The sequence below is a fragment of the Haemorhous mexicanus genome, unplaced genomic scaffold, assembly GCF_027477595.1.
Source record: "Haemorhous mexicanus isolate bHaeMex1 unplaced genomic scaffold, bHaeMex1.pri scaffold_235_ctg1, whole genome shotgun sequence".
NCBI classification, from domain to species: domain Eukaryota; kingdom Metazoa; phylum Chordata; class Aves; order Passeriformes; family Fringillidae; genus Haemorhous; species Haemorhous mexicanus.
This window is the reverse complement of record NW_026776062.1, coordinates 212-15,382: the sequence shown is the minus strand read 5'-3', so window position 1 is coordinate 15,382 and position 15,171 is coordinate 212. Positions and strand designations below refer to the sequence as shown.

The 15,171-nt window shown below is 55.3% G+C and overlaps 1 protein-coding gene across 1 annotated transcript; it reads right to left on the bottom strand.

Moving 5' to 3' along the window:
• Positions 1 to 2,947: 2,947 nt before the first annotated feature.
• On the bottom strand, positions 2,948 to 14,796 carry TP53 (tumor protein p53; the record flags this gene model as incomplete). Its single annotated transcript, XM_059837767.1, has 7 exons — positions 2,948 to 3,405; positions 5,414 to 5,499; positions 7,734 to 7,813; positions 8,291 to 8,412; positions 11,767 to 11,876; positions 13,138 to 13,250; positions 14,592 to 14,796. Coding segments are annotated over 7 exons (804 nt in total), but the record flags the coding sequence as incomplete, so codon positions are not given.
• Positions 14,797 to 15,171: the final 375 nt, after the last annotated feature.

Sequence of the window (15,171 nt, the reverse complement as noted above, 5' to 3'; positions counted from 1 at the left end):
CGCCCTCTTAATTAACCCCCCGAACTAATTCCTCCCCATTAATTAACCCCCTCTTAATTAACCCCCGAACTAATTCTACCCCATTAATTAACCCCCTCTTAATTAACCCCCGAACTAATTCCTCCCCATTAATTAACCCCCTCTTAATTAACCCCGGAACTAATTCCTCCCCTTTAATTAACCCCCTCTTAATTAACCCCCGAATTAATTCCTCCCCATTAATTAACCCCTCTTAATTAACCCCCCCGAACTAATTCCTCCCCATTAATTAACCCCCTCTTAATTAACCCCCGAACTAATTCCTCCCCATTAATTAACCCCCTCTTAATTAACCCCCCCGAACTAATTCCTCCCCATTAATTAACGCCCTCTTAATTAACCCCCCGAACTAATTCCTCCCCATTAATTAACCCCCTCTTAATTAACCCCCGAACTAATTCTACCCCATTAATTAACCCCCTCTTAATTAACCCCCGAACTAATTCCTCCCCATTAATTAACCCCCTCTTAATTAACCCCGGAACTAATTCCTCCCCTTTAATTAACCCCCTCTTAATTAACCCCCGAATTAATTCCTCCCCATTAATTAACCCCTCTTAATTAACCCCCCCGAACTAATTCCTCCCCATTAATTAACCCCCTCTTAATTAACCCCCGAACTAATTCCTCCCCATTAATTAACCCCCTCTTAATTAACCCCCCCGAACTAATTCCTCCCCATTAATTAACCCCCTCTTAATCAACCCCCCAAATTACCACCTCCTCATTAATTAACCCCCTCTTAATTAACACCCCGAACTAATTCCTCCCCGTTAATTAACCCCCTCTTAATTAACCCCCCGAACTAATTCCTCCCCATTAATTAACCCCCTCTTAATTAACCCCCGAACTAATTCCTCCCCATTAATTAACCCCCTCTTAATTAACCCCCCAAATTACCACCTCCTCATTAATTAACCCCCTCTTAATTAACCCCCGAACTAATTCCTCCCCATTAATTAACCCCCTCTTAATTAACCCCCCGAACTAATTCCTCCCCATTAATTAACCCCCTCTTAATTAACCCCCGAACTAATTCCTCCCCATTAATTAACCCCCTCTTAATTAACCCCCCGAACTAATTCCTCCCCATTAATTAACCCCCTCTTAATTAACCCCCCGAACTAATTCCTCCCCATTAATTAACCCCCTCTTAATTAACCCCCCAAATTACCACCTCCTCATTAATTAACCCTTAATTACCCCCCGAAATTCCCCCCACCCATTTCCCTTTTTTTGGAACGAACCACCCCAAATCCCCCCCCCCCCCCAATTAATTACCCCGTTAATCACCCCTCCCTTCATTCATTCATTAACTCACTCATTAACTCACTCATTAACGCACTAATTACCCCCTGGGCCGGCCCCTCCCCTCCCCCCTGACCCAAATCCCCCCTGATCCCCTCCCCCCCCTCCCCTCCCCCCCCCCAATCCCGTCCAGATGGTGCCGCCCCCCCCTTCCCCTCCCCCCCCCCCCACAATTCGGGGCCTTTTTTGGGCTCAATCGGGGCCTTTTTGGGGTCCCCCCGATTTTGGGGACCCCCCCCTCCCCCCAGACCCCCCCCCCCAATCCCGCCCCTCCCCCCCCGGGCGGCTCCAAGGGCGCCTCAAGGGGACGGAGGAATTTTCCAGAACGAGCCTTGGCAGGAGCCGGGAATGGAGGGGGGAGGGGGGGGCTGGGAGGATGAGGAGGCCACGCCCCCCTCCTTAACCCCTCCCCCCCCAGTCCGGAACTTCTACTGGGACCAGTTAAAGGCGCGGCGAGCTCCCAGTTTGGCCAAACTGGGCTCCCAGTCCCTCCCAGTTACCCCAAACTGGGCTCCCAGTCCCTCCCAGTTTGGCCAAACTGGGCTCCCAGTCCCTCCCAGTTTGGCCAAACTGGGCTCCCAGTCCCTCCCAGTTACCCCAAACTGGGCTCCCAGTCCCTCCCAGTTACCCCAAACTGGGACGGGGCAGATTTAACTCCCCCCCTCCCGGCCTGAAGTGGAACATTCCAGAATTGCCCCTTCCCAGTTACCCAAAACTGGGACCCCCCAGTTTCCTCCCAGTTACCCCAGTCTGGGCTCCCAGTTTGGCCAAACTGGGCTCCCAGTCCCTCCCAGTTTCCCCAAACTGGGCTCCCAGTCCCTCCCAGTTACCCCAAACTGGGACGGGGCAGATTTAACTCCCCCCCTCCCGGCCTGAAGTGGAACATTCCAGAATTGCCTCTTCCCAGTTACCCCAAACTGGGACCCCCAGTTTCCTCCCAGTTACCCCAGTCTGGGCTCCCAGTCCCTCCCAGTTACCTAAACTGGGCTCCCAGTCCCTCCCAGTTACCCCAGTCCTTCCCAGTCCCTCCCAGTTACCTAAACTGGGCTCCCAGTCCCTCCCAGTTACCCAAACTGTTCTCCCAGTTCTTCCCAGTCCCTCCCAGTTACCCCAAACTGGGCTCCCAGTCTCTCCCAGTTACCCCAGTCAGGGCTCCCAGTCCCTCCCAGTTACCCCAAACTGGGCTCCCAGTCCCTCCCAGTTACCCCAAACTGGGCTCCCTGTCCCTCCCAGTTACCCAAACTTGGCTCCCAGTCCTTCCCAGTCCCTCCCAGTTACCCAAACTTGGCTCCCAGTCCTTCCCAGTCCCTCCCAGTTACCCAAACTGCACTCCCAGTCCCTCCCAGTCCCTCCCAGTTACCCCAGTCTGGGCTCCCAGTCCTTCCCAGTCCCTCCCAGTTACCCCAAACTGGGCTCCCAGTTCCTCCCAGTTACCCCAGTCATTCCCAGTCCCTCCCAGTCACCCCAGTCTGGGCTCCCAGTCCCTCCCAGTCCCTCCCAGTCCCTCCCAGTCACCCCAGTCTGGGCTCCCAGTCCCTCCCAGTGTCTCCCAGTTACCCCAGTCTGGGACCCCGCAGACGCCCCCGCGGTGGGGGAGGGGCGCTATAAAAATCCCTTTATTGTATAAAACCCATTAAAAACCCGCGGGGGCGTGGCCAGGGGATGACGTCATGCAGGATGGGGGCGTGGCCTATAAAAACTCATCGAGGTGTGGCATAAATCATGTGGGCGTGGCTAAAGCCCAGGGGTTATAATGGGCACAGGGGGTGTGGCTAAGGGTTGGGGGTGTGGCTACAGCATTGATTGACATGTGGGGCATGGCTAAGCACGAAGTGGGCGGGGCTACGCAGGATAAGTGGGTGGGGCTATGCAGGATAGATGGGCCAATGAGAAGCGAGGGTGGGTGGGTGTGGTGGGGGGGTGTGGCCTATAGGTGAAGTGGGCGTGGCCTCCAGGAGAAGGGGGCGTGGTCAATCCGAGTCCCCCGACTCCCCCTTGAGCAGCAGCTTTTTCCCACGGGGCACCCGCCCCTCCCCCCGTGGGCGGCGCCTCTTGGACCTGGGGGGGGGGGGAGGGGGGGGAGGGGAGAGTCAGGGACCCCCCCCCAAAATCTGGGAGTCCCAAATTCCCCCCAAAATACCCCAAAAAGGGACCCCAGACCCTCCCAACCCCCCCAAAATGACCCCAAATTCCCCCAAAGTGACCCCAAATCCCCTCAAAGTGACCCCAAAGTGACCTCAGACCCCCCAAAAATGACCCCAGAGCCCCCAAAGTGACCCCAAACCCCCCCAAAATGACCCCAACACTCCCAAAGTGACCCCAAATCCCCTCAAAGTGACCCCAAATCCCCTCAAAGTGACCCCAAAGTGACCTCAGACCCCCCAAAATGACCCCAGACCCCCCCAAAGTGACCTCAGACCCCCCAAAAATGACCCCAGACCCCCCCAAAGTGACCTCAGACCCCCCAAAATGACCCCAAACCCCCTCAAAGTGACCCCAACCCTCCACAAATGACCCCAGATCCCCCCAAAATGACCCCAAACCCCCCCAAACCCCCCCAAAGTCACCCCCTATTACCCCAAGCCCCCCCAAATTGCCCCAACCCCCCCAAAGTGACCCCAGACCCCCACAAACCCACCCAAAATGACCCCAAAACCCCCTAAAGCGACCCCAACCCCCCCAAAATAACCCAAAACTCCCAAAATGACCCAAAACCCCCCCAAATGAACCCAAATTCCCCCCAAAGTGCCCCCAAACCCCCCAAAGTGACCCCAAACCCCCAAAATGAACCCAAGCCCCCCCAAAAGTGACCCCAGACCCCCGCAAACCCCCCCAAAATGACCCCAAATCCCCCCAAACCTGCCCAAAGTGACCCCAAACCCCCCCAAAATGACCCCAAATCCCCCCAAACCTGCCCGAAGTGACCCCAAATCCCCCCAAAATGACCCCGAACCCCCCCAAACTGTCCCCAAATTGACCCAAATCCCCCCAGACCCCCCCAAAATGACCCCAAATCCTCCCCAGACCCCCCCAAATTGACCCAAATCCCCCCAGACCCCCCCAAAATGACCCCAACCCCCCCCAAACCTGCTCGAAGTGACCCCAGACCCCCCTAAAATGACCCCAAATCCCCCCAAACTGCCCCCAAAATGACCCCAAATCCCCCCAAACTGCCCCCAAATTGACCCAAATCCCCCCAGATCCCCCCAAAATGACCCCAAACCCCCCCAAACCTGCCCAAAGTGACCCCAAACCCCCCCAAAATGTCCCCAAATCCCCCCAAACTGTCCCCAAATTGACCCAAATCCCCCCAGACCCCCTCAAAATGACCCCAAACCCCCCCAAACCTGCCCAAAGTGACCCCAAATCCTCCCCAGACCCCCCAAAATGACCCCAAATCCCCCAAACCTGCCCAAAGTGACCCCAAATCCCCCCAAAATGACCCCAAATCCCCCCCAAATCCCCCCAAAATGACCCCAAATCCTCCCCAGACCCCCCCAAAATGACCCCAAACCCCCCCAAACCTGCCCGAAGTGACCCCAAATCCTCCCCAGACCCCCCAAAATGACCCCAAATCCCCCAAACCTGCCCAAAGTGACCCCAAATCCCCCCAAAATGACCCCAAATCCCCCCCAAATCCCCCCAAAATGACCCCAAATCCTCCCCAGACCCCCCCAAATTGATCCCAAATCCCCCCAGACCCCCTCAAAATGACCCCAACCCCCCCCCAAACCTGCCCGAAGTGACCCCAAACCGCCCCCAGACCCCCCAAAATGACCCCAAATTCCCCCTAAACTGCCCCCAAATTCCCCCAGATCCCCCCAAAATGACCCCAAATCCCCCCAAACTGTCCCCAAATTGACCCAAATCCCCCCAGATCCCCCCAAAATGACCCCAAATCCCCCCCAAAATGACCCCAACCCCCCCAAATCCCCCCCAAATTGATCCCAACCCCCCCAGACCCCCCCAAAATGACCCCAACCCCCCCAAACTGCCCCCAAATTGATCCCAACCCCCCCAGACCCCCCCAGGTTGCCCCTCCCCCCCCCCCATTTTGGGGTCTCACTTTCGGGGGGCCGCCCCCCCCCCGTAGGTGTGCTCCAGGGCCTCGTTGACCATGCGGAACATCTCGAAGCGCTGCCGGCCCCGCACCTGCCCACCCCCCAAATATCGGGGTCAGGGGGCTGAGACCCCCAGGGACCCCCCAGAGACCCCCCCGCCAAAAATATCGGGGTCAGGGGAACCCAAAAAGGAACGGAGACCCCCCCAGGGACCCCCCAAATATCGGGGTCAGGGGGGGTGAGACCCCCAGGGACCCCCCCAAATATCGGGGTCAGGGGGCTGAGACCCCCAGGGACCCCCCAAATATCGGGGTCAGGGGGGGTGAGACCCCCAGGGACCCCCCCAAATATTGGGTCAGGGGGGTGAGACCCCCAGGGACCCCCCAAATATCGGGGTCAGGGGGGTGAGACCCCCAGGGACCCCCCAAATATTGGGTCAGGGGGATGAGACCCCCAGGGACCCCCCAAATATCAGGGTCAGGGGGGTGAGACCCCCAGGGACCCCCCAAATATCGAGGTCAGGGGGCTGAGACCCCCAGGGACCCCCCAAATATCGGGGTCAGGGGGATGAGACCCCCAGGGACCCCCCAAATATCGGGGTCAGGGGGCTGAGACCCCCAGGGACCCCCCAAATATCAGGGTCAGGGGGATGAGACCCCCAGGGACCCCCCCAAATATCGGGGTCAGGGGGCTGAGACCCCCAGGGACCCCCCAAATATCGGGGTCAGGGGGGGTGAGACCCCCAGGGACCCCCCAAATATTGGGTCAGGGGGATGAGACCCCCAGGGACCCCTCAAAAATATCAGGGGTCAGGGGGATGAGACCCCCAGGGACCCCCCAAATATCGGGGTCAGGGGGGCTGAGACCCCCAGGGACCCCCCAAATATTGGGGCAGGGGGTGTGAGACCCCCAGGGACCCCCCAAATATCGGGGGCAGGGGGGTGAGACCCCCAGGGACCCCCCAAATATCGGGGTCAGGGGGGGTGAGACCCCCAGGGACCCCTCAAATATCGGGGTCAGGGGGGGTGAGACCCCCAGGGACTCCCCAAATATCGGGGTCAGGGGGGGTGAGACCCCCAGGGACCCCCCAAATATCAGGGTCAGGGGGGTGAGACCCCCAGGGACCTCCCAAAAATATCAGGGGTCAGGGGGGTAAGACCCCCCAGGGACCCCCCAAATATCAGGGTCAGGGGGATGAGACCCCCAGGAACCCCCCAAATATCGGGGTCAGGGGGGTGAGACCCCCAGGGACTCCCCAAATATCGGGTCAGGAGGCTGAGACCCCCCCAGGGACCCCCCAAATATCGGGGTCAGGGGGGTGAGACCCCCCCAGGGACCCCCCAAATATCGGGCTCAGGGGGCTGAGACCCCCAGGGACCCCCCAAATATCGGGGTCAGGGGGGGGCTGAGAGTGGGGGGGACCCCCAGGAATCCCAAAATGTCACCCTGGGACCCCCAAAATCCCTCCTTGGACCCCAAAACCCCCCTTGGGACCCCAAAATCCCTCCTGAGACCCCCAAGTTGCCCCCAGGGACCCCCAAAACCCCCCCTGGGACCCCAAAACCTCCCCTGGGACCCCCAAAACCCCCCGGGACCCCAAATTTCCCCCCTGGGACCCACAAAACCCCCCCTGGGACCCCCAAAATCTCCCCTGGGACCCCAAATTTCTCCCCTGGGACCCCAAATTTCCCCCCATGGACCCCACATTTCCCCTCTGGGACCCCCAAAATCCCCCCTGGGACCCTCAAGCCCCCCCCGGGACCACCAAAATTCCCCCTGGGACCCCAAATTTCCCCTCTGGGACCCCTAAAATCCCCCCTGGGACCCCCAAACCCCCCCCCGGGACCCCCAAAATCCTACCTGGTACCCCAAATTTCTCTCAGGGACCCCCAAAATCCCCCCTGGGACCCCCAAAATCCCTCCTGGGACCCCCAAAACCCCCCTGGGACCCCCAAGTTGCCCCCTGGGACCCCCAAAACCCCCCCTGGGACCCCAAAACCCCCCCTGGGACCCTCAAACCCCCCCCGGGACCACCAATAGCCCCCCCGGGACCCCAAATTTCCCCTCTGGGACCCCTAAAATCCCCCCTGGGACCCCAAAACCCCCCCCCCCGGGACCCCCAAAATCCTACCTGGTACCCCAAAATGCCCCCTGGGACCCCCAAAACCCCCCTGGGACCCCAAATTTCCCCCCTGAAACGCTCAAAATCCCCCCTGGGACCCCCAAGTTGCCCCCAGGGACCCCCAAAACCCCCCCTGGGACCCCAAATTTCTGCCCTGGGACCCCCAAACCCCCCCTGGGACCCCCAGGTTGCCCCCTCCCCACCTGCAGGTAGAAGATCTCGTCCTCGGGGTCCTGCACTCGCTTCTTGGAGCTCTCGGGGGTCTCAGCCGGGGGGGACAGGGCTGGGGGAGGGGCAGGGGGGGCTCAGGGACCCCCAGAGACCCCCCCCAATCATTGGGGGCCTCGCTGAGAGGCCACGCCCGTTATTCATGAGCACAGCACCCGCTCATTAGCATATTTGGCCACACCCATTTAGACCACACCCTTTTATGTCCCACCCCTCTGCAGCCCCACCCAGTTTAGCCCCGCCCCAAACTAATCCCATGACCACACCCCTCCCTTTCAGGCCACACCCATCTGAGTTGGCCCCTCCCCCTTTCACAGGCCACACCCACCTGCCCCCACTTTCTCCTTTTAGCTCCACCCTCTGCAGATTTGGCCACACCCACTCAAGCCCCACCCTTCCACAAGCCACACCCCCACCCTACTCTAGGCCACACCCACCTCCCCACCACCCCATTTAGGCCACGCCCTCTCCACGCTCAGGCTCCACCCCTTCCCCACACCAAGCCCCGCCCCCATTGAGGCCCCGCCCTCACCTCGCTTGGCCCCGCCCTTGGCCCCGCCCCTTTTGCGCTGCCTCTCCTCCTCGTGGCGCCGATCGCGCCCGGGGCAGGCGCAGACCCGAACCTCGAAACAGCGCCGGCCCAGGATCTGACCCCTAAAACGGGATTAGGGACCCCAAAATCATCCTGGGGACCCCAAAATCCATCCAGGGGATCCTCCAGAACCCGGGGAACCCCAAAATCCCCACCCAGGAACCCCAAAAATCCCAAATTTGGGCGCAGACCCGAACCTCGAAACAGCACCAGGGCAGGGTCTGACCCCTAAAAATGGGATTGGGGACCCCAAAATCATCCTGGGGACCCCAAAATCATCCTGGGGACCCCAAAATCCATCCTGGGGACACCCCAGAACCCGGGGAACCCCAAAATCCCCACCCAGGAACTCCGAAAATCCCAAATTCGGGCTCAGACCCGACCCTCGAAACAGCACCAGGGCAGGATCTGACCCCTAAAATGGGATTGGGGACCCCAAAATCATCCTGGGGACCCCAAAATCATCCTGGGGACACCCCAGAACCTGGGGAACCCCAAAATCCCCACCCAGGAACCCCAAAAATCCCAAATTCGGGCTCAGACCCGAACCTTGAAACAGCGCCGGGGCAGGGTCTGACCCCTAAAATGGGATTGGGGACCCCAAAATCATCCTGGGGACCCCAAAATCATCCTGGGACACCCCAAAATCCACCCAGGGGACACCCCAGAACCTGGGGAACCCCAAAATCCCCACCCTGATCCACCCAGGAACCCCAAAAATCCCAAATTTGGGCTCAGACCCGAACCTTGAAACAGCGCCGGCCCAGGATCTGACCCCTAAAACGGGATTGGGGACCCCAAAATCATCCTGGGGACCCCAAAATCCATCCTGGGGACCCCAAAATCCACCCAGGGGACACCCCAGAACCCGGGGAACCCCAAAATCCCCACCCAGGAACTCCGAAAATCCCAAATTCGGGCTCAGACCCGACCCTCGAAACAGCACCAGGGCAGGATCTGACCCCTAAAATGGGATTGGGGACCCCAAAATCATCCTGGGGACCCCAAAATCATCCTGGGGACACCCCAGAACCTGGGGAACCCCAAAATCCCCACCCAGGAACCCCAAAAATCCCAAATTCGGGCTCAGACCCGAACCTTGAAACAGCGCCGGGGCAGGGTCTGACCCCTAAAATGGGATTGGGGACCCCAAAATCATCCTGGGGACCCCAAAATCATCCTGGGACACCCCAAAATCCACCCAGGGGACACCCCAGAACCTGGGGAACCCCAAAATCCCCACCCTGATCCACCCAGGAACCCCAAAAATCCCAAATTTGGGCTCAGACCCGAACCTTGAAACAGCGCCGGCCCAGGATCTGACCCCTAAAACGGGATTGGGGACCCCAAAATCATCCTGGGACACCCCAAAATCCATCCTGGGGACCCCAAAATCCATCCGGGGATCCCCCAGAATCTGGGGAACCCCAAAATCCCCACCCTGATCCACCCAGGAACCCCAAAAATCCCAAATTTGGGCTCAGACCCGAACCTCGAAACAGCGCCGGCCCAGGATCTGACCCCTAAAACGGGATTGGGAACCCCAAAATCATCGTGGGGACCCCAAAATCCATCCTGGGGACCCCAAAATCCATCCTGGGGACACCCCAGAACCCGGGGAACCCCAAAATCCCCACCCAGGAACCCCAAAAATCCCAAATTTGGGCTCAGACCGACCCTCGAAACAGCACCAGGGCAGGATCTGACCCCTAAAATGGGATTGGGGACCCCAAAATCATCCTGGGACACCCCAAAATCATCCTTGGGACCCCAAAATCCATCCTGGGGACCCAAAATCCATCCAGGGGACACCCCAGAACCCGGGGAACCCCAAAATCCCGACCCAGGAACCCCAAAAATCCCAAATTTGGGCTCAGACCTGAACCTCAAAACAGCACCAGGGCAGGATCTGACCCCTAAAATGGGATTGGGGACCCCAAAATCACCCTGGGGACCCCAAAATCATCCTGGGGACCCCAAAATCCATCCTGGGGACACCCCAGAACCCGGGGAACCCCAAAATCCCCACCCTGATCCACCCAGGAACCCCAAAAATCCCAAATTTGGGCGCGGACCTGAACCTCGAAACAGCGCCGGGGCAAGGTCTGACCCCTAAAATGGGATTGGGGACCCCAAAATCATCCTGGGACACCCCAAAATCATCCTGGGGACACCCCAGAACCCGGGGAACCCCAAAATCCCCACCCTGATCCACCCAGGAACCCCAAAAATCCCAAATTTGGGCGCGGACCTGAACCTCGTAACAGCACCAGGGCAGGATCTGACCCCTAAAACGGGATTGGGGACCCCAAAATCATCCTGGGGACCCCAAAATCATCCTGGGGACACCAAAATCCACCCATGGGACACCCCAGAACCCGGGGAACCCCAAAATCCCCACCCAGGAACCCCAAAAATCCCAAATTCGGGCTCAGACCCAAACCTCGAAACAGCACCAGGGCAGGATCTGACCCCTAAAATGGGATTGGGGACCCCAAAATCACCCTGGGGACCCCAAAATCATCCTGGGACTCCCCAGAACCCGGGGAACCCCAAAATCCCCACCCTGATCCAGCCAGGAACCCCAAAAATCCCAAATTTGGGCGCAGACCCGACCCTCGAAACAGCACCGGCCCAGGATCTGACCCCTAAAAACGGGATTGGGGACCCCAAAATCATCCTGGGGACCCCAAAATCCATCCTGGGGACCCCAAAATCCATCCTGGGACTCCCCCAGAACCCGGGGAACCCCAAAATCCCCACCCTGATCCACCCAGGAACCCAAACAATCCCAAATTTGGGCTCAGACCCGAACCTTGAAACAGCAGCAGGGTAGGATCTGACCCCTAAAATGGGATTGGGGACCCCAAAATCATCCTGGGACACCCCAAAAATCCATCCAGGACACCCCAAAATCCATCCAGGAACTCCTAAAAATATTTCCCAAGGATCCCACATTTTCAGGGCCAGAAAAAAAAAGATTTTAGAGTAAAAAATCCCAAATTTTTAGGAAAAAAATCTCATTTTTTTGGGGTTACACTGCCAGGTTTTTAGGGTGAGGGCTCCTGGGTTTGGGGTTTTTTTGGGGATTTTTTCGGGCAGACTTTTTGGGGGATTTTTGGGATTTTTTAGGGGGATTTTTGGGGGTTTTGGGGGGATTTCTGGGGGTTTTTCGGGGGATTTTTGGGTTTTTGGGGGGATTTCTGGGGTTTTTTTTGGGCAGATTTTTGGGGGATTTTTGGGGTTTTTTAGGGGGATTTTTGGGGTTTTTTAGATGAGTTTTGGGGGATTTTGGGGTTTTTTGGGGGGATTTTTTGGGCAGATTTTTGGGATTTTTTGGGGGGGATGTTGGGGATTTTTTAGGGGGAGTTTTGGGGGATCTTGGGGTTTTTTTTGGGGGGGTTTTTGGGGCTCACCCAGGCCCCTCGAGGGTGAGGATGGTGAGGATGGGTCTCCTGTTCATGCCCCCCATGCAGGAGCTGTTGCACATGAAGTTGTACAGGACCGTGGTGCTCTCCGAGCCCACCTGGCAAAGGGGAAAAGTGATCAGAACCCTAAAAAAAACGAACAAAAATACCCCCAAAATACCCCAAAACCACCCCAAAACCAAGCCCAGAATCACCCCTAAGAACTCCCAAAAAACCCCCAAAAATATCCCGAAATCAACTCAAAAAATACCCCCAAAACACCCAAAAAATCCCCCTAAAATACCCCAAAAATGCCCCAAAAACACCCAAAAATCCCCCCCAAAAACTCCCAATATATTCCCCCAAAAATACCCCAAAAATCCCCCCAAAAACTACCCAAAAATCCCCCCCAAAAGCTCCCATTAAAATCCCCCAAACCCCCCCAAAAACACCCAAAAAATCCCCCAAAAACTCCCAAAAATCCCCCCAAAACTCCCAATATATTCCCCCCAAAATACCCCAAAAACTCCCAAAATATTCCCCCAAAAATACCCCAAAAACTTCCCAAAAATCCCCCCAAAAACTCCCAAAAAATCCCCTCAAAAACACCCCAAAACCAATTCAAAAAAACCCCAAAATCATCCCCCAAAATGCCCCAAACCCCCCTAAAAATACCCCAAAAATAACTCTGAAAAACCCCCCAAAATCCCCCAAAAACTCCCAAAAAATCCCCCAAAAAGACCCCAAAAAACCCCAAAATCACCTCAAAAATAACCCCTCAAAAACACCCCAAAACCACCCCTAAAAAATCCCAAAACCACCAAAAAAACCCCAAAAATCCTCCAAACCACCCCCCAAAAAAACCCCAAAAAAACCCCAAAACCCCACCTGGGATTTAGGGAATATTTGGGATTTTTCAGGCAATTATTGGGGATTTTGGGGTGTTTATTTCCCCCAATTTTTTCCCAATTTCCCCCAATTTTTTCTCCCAATTTTCCCCCATTTTTTCCAATTTTCCCCCAATTTCCCCCCAATTCTTTCCCAATTTCCTCCCAATTTTCCCCCAATTTTTTCCCAATTATTCCAGAATTTAACCCAATTTTTCCCCAATTTTCCCCTCAAATTTCCCCCATTTTTTCCCAATTTTTCTCCATTTTCCCCCCAATTTTTTCCCAATTTCCCCTCCATTTTTCCCAATTTCACCCCGTTTTTCCAGAATTTAATCCAATTTTTTTGCCAATTTTCTCCCTTTTTTCTCCCAATTTTCCCCCAATCTTCCCCCAATTTCCCCCCTTTTTTCTCCCAAATTTCCCCCAATTTTTCCCCAATTTTCTCCCAATTTTTCCCCAAATTCCCCCCAATTTCCCCCCCATTTTTCACCTCAGGGGGCTCGTAGGGCACGGCCACGCTGTGTCTCTTGGTGGTCTCATCGTCCTGGTACCGGGCCTGGGGGTTCCCCTCCACCCGGATCAGGTGCTGGGCAGGGGCATTGCCTGGGGACACCAAAAACCCCAAAATTCACCCCAAAATCCACCCCAAAATTCACCCCAAAATCCACCCCAAAATTCACCCCAAAAACCCCGAAAATTCACCCCAAAATCTGCTCCAAAATCAGCCCCAAAAATCCCAAATTAACCCCAAAATCCACCCCAAAACCCCCAAAATTTGCTCATAAAACCCCAAAATTCATCCCAAAACCAACCCCAAAAATCAGCCCAAAAACCCCAAAATTAACCCCAAAAATCACCCCAAAAACCCCCAAAATTCACCCCAAAAACCCCAAAATTAACCCCAAAATCCACCTCAAAAACCCCAAAATTAACCCCAAAATCAGCACCAAACCCCAATTTCTTTTCCCAGTTTTACCCCAATTTTACCCAGTTTCTCCAATTTCCCCCCAATTTTTTCCCAATTTCCTCCCATTTTTTCCAGAATTTAATCCAATTTTTCCCCAATTTCCCCCGATATTTTCCCAATGTCCCCCCAATTCTCCTCCAATTTTCCCAGAATTTAATCCAATTTTTTCCCAATTTCCCCCCATTTTTTCCAGAATTTAATCCAATTTTTTTGCCAATTTTCCCCCAATTTCCCTGATTTTTCCCCCCAATTTCCCCTCAGTTTTCCCCCATTTTTTCCAGAATTTAATCCAATTTTTTGACAATTTCCCCCCGATTTTTCCAGAATTTAATCCAATTTTTCCCCCAATTTTTCCCCAATTTTTTCCAAATTTCCCTGATTTTTCCCCAATTTCCCCCAATTTCTCCAGAATTTAATCTAATCTTTCCCCCAATTTTTTTCCAAATTTCCCTGATTTTTTCCCCAATTTTCCCCCAATTTTTCCAGAATTTATTCCAATTTTTTGCCAATTTTCCCCCAATTTCCCTGATTTTTTCCCCAATTTCCCCCAATTTCTCCAGAATTTAATCTAATCTTTCCCCCAATTTTTTTCCAAATTTCCCTGATTTTTTCCCCAATTTTCCCCCATTTTTTCCAGAATTTATTCCAATTTTTTGCCAATTTTCCCCCATTTTTCCCCTAATTTCCCCTCAATTTCCCCCCATTTTTTCCAGAATTTATTCCAATTTTTTTGCCAATTTTCCCCCAATTCCCCCCCAATTTTTTTCCAAATTTCCCTGATTTTTTCCCCATTTTTTCCAGAATTTAATCCAATTTTTTCCAGAATTTAATCCAATTTTTTGCCAATTTAATCCAATTTTTTGCCAATTTTTCCCCGATTTTTCCCCCAATTCCCCCAATTTTTTCCCCAACTCCCCCAATATTTTCCCCCCAATTTTTCCCCCAACTCCCCCAATATTTTCCCCCCAACTCCTCACCCTGGGGGTCTCCCCCGGCCCTCTCGTGGTGGGGGCACCTCCTCACCACCTCGGCCACGTGCTCCGACCTCTTGTAGACGGCCAGGGCCCGCAGCAGGGCCCCGGGGGGCGGCGGGACCCCCACCCTCACCTGCACCGGGCACGGCTTGGCCAGGCGGCAGAACAGCTTGTTCAGCACTGGGGAGTACTGGGGGGGAACTGGGAGTTACTGGGAGGGACTGGGAACCACCCCAGAGGGAAAAAACCCCGTAAAAATCCCATAAAACCCAAAAAAACCCTATCAAAATCCACCCAGAACAGCTTGTTCAGCACTGGGGAGGGACTGGGAGTTACTGGGAGGGACTGGGAGGGACTGGGGGGGAACTGGGAGTTACTGGGAGGGACTGGGAACCACCCCAGAGGGAAAAAACCCCGTAAAAATCCCGTAAAAATCCCATAAAACCCAAAAAAACTCCATCAAAACCCACCCAGAACAGCTTGTTCAGCACTGGGGAGTACTGGGAGGGAACTGGGAGTTACTGGGAGGGACTGGGAACCCCCCCAGAGGGAAAAAAACCCCGTAAAAATCCCATAAAATCTA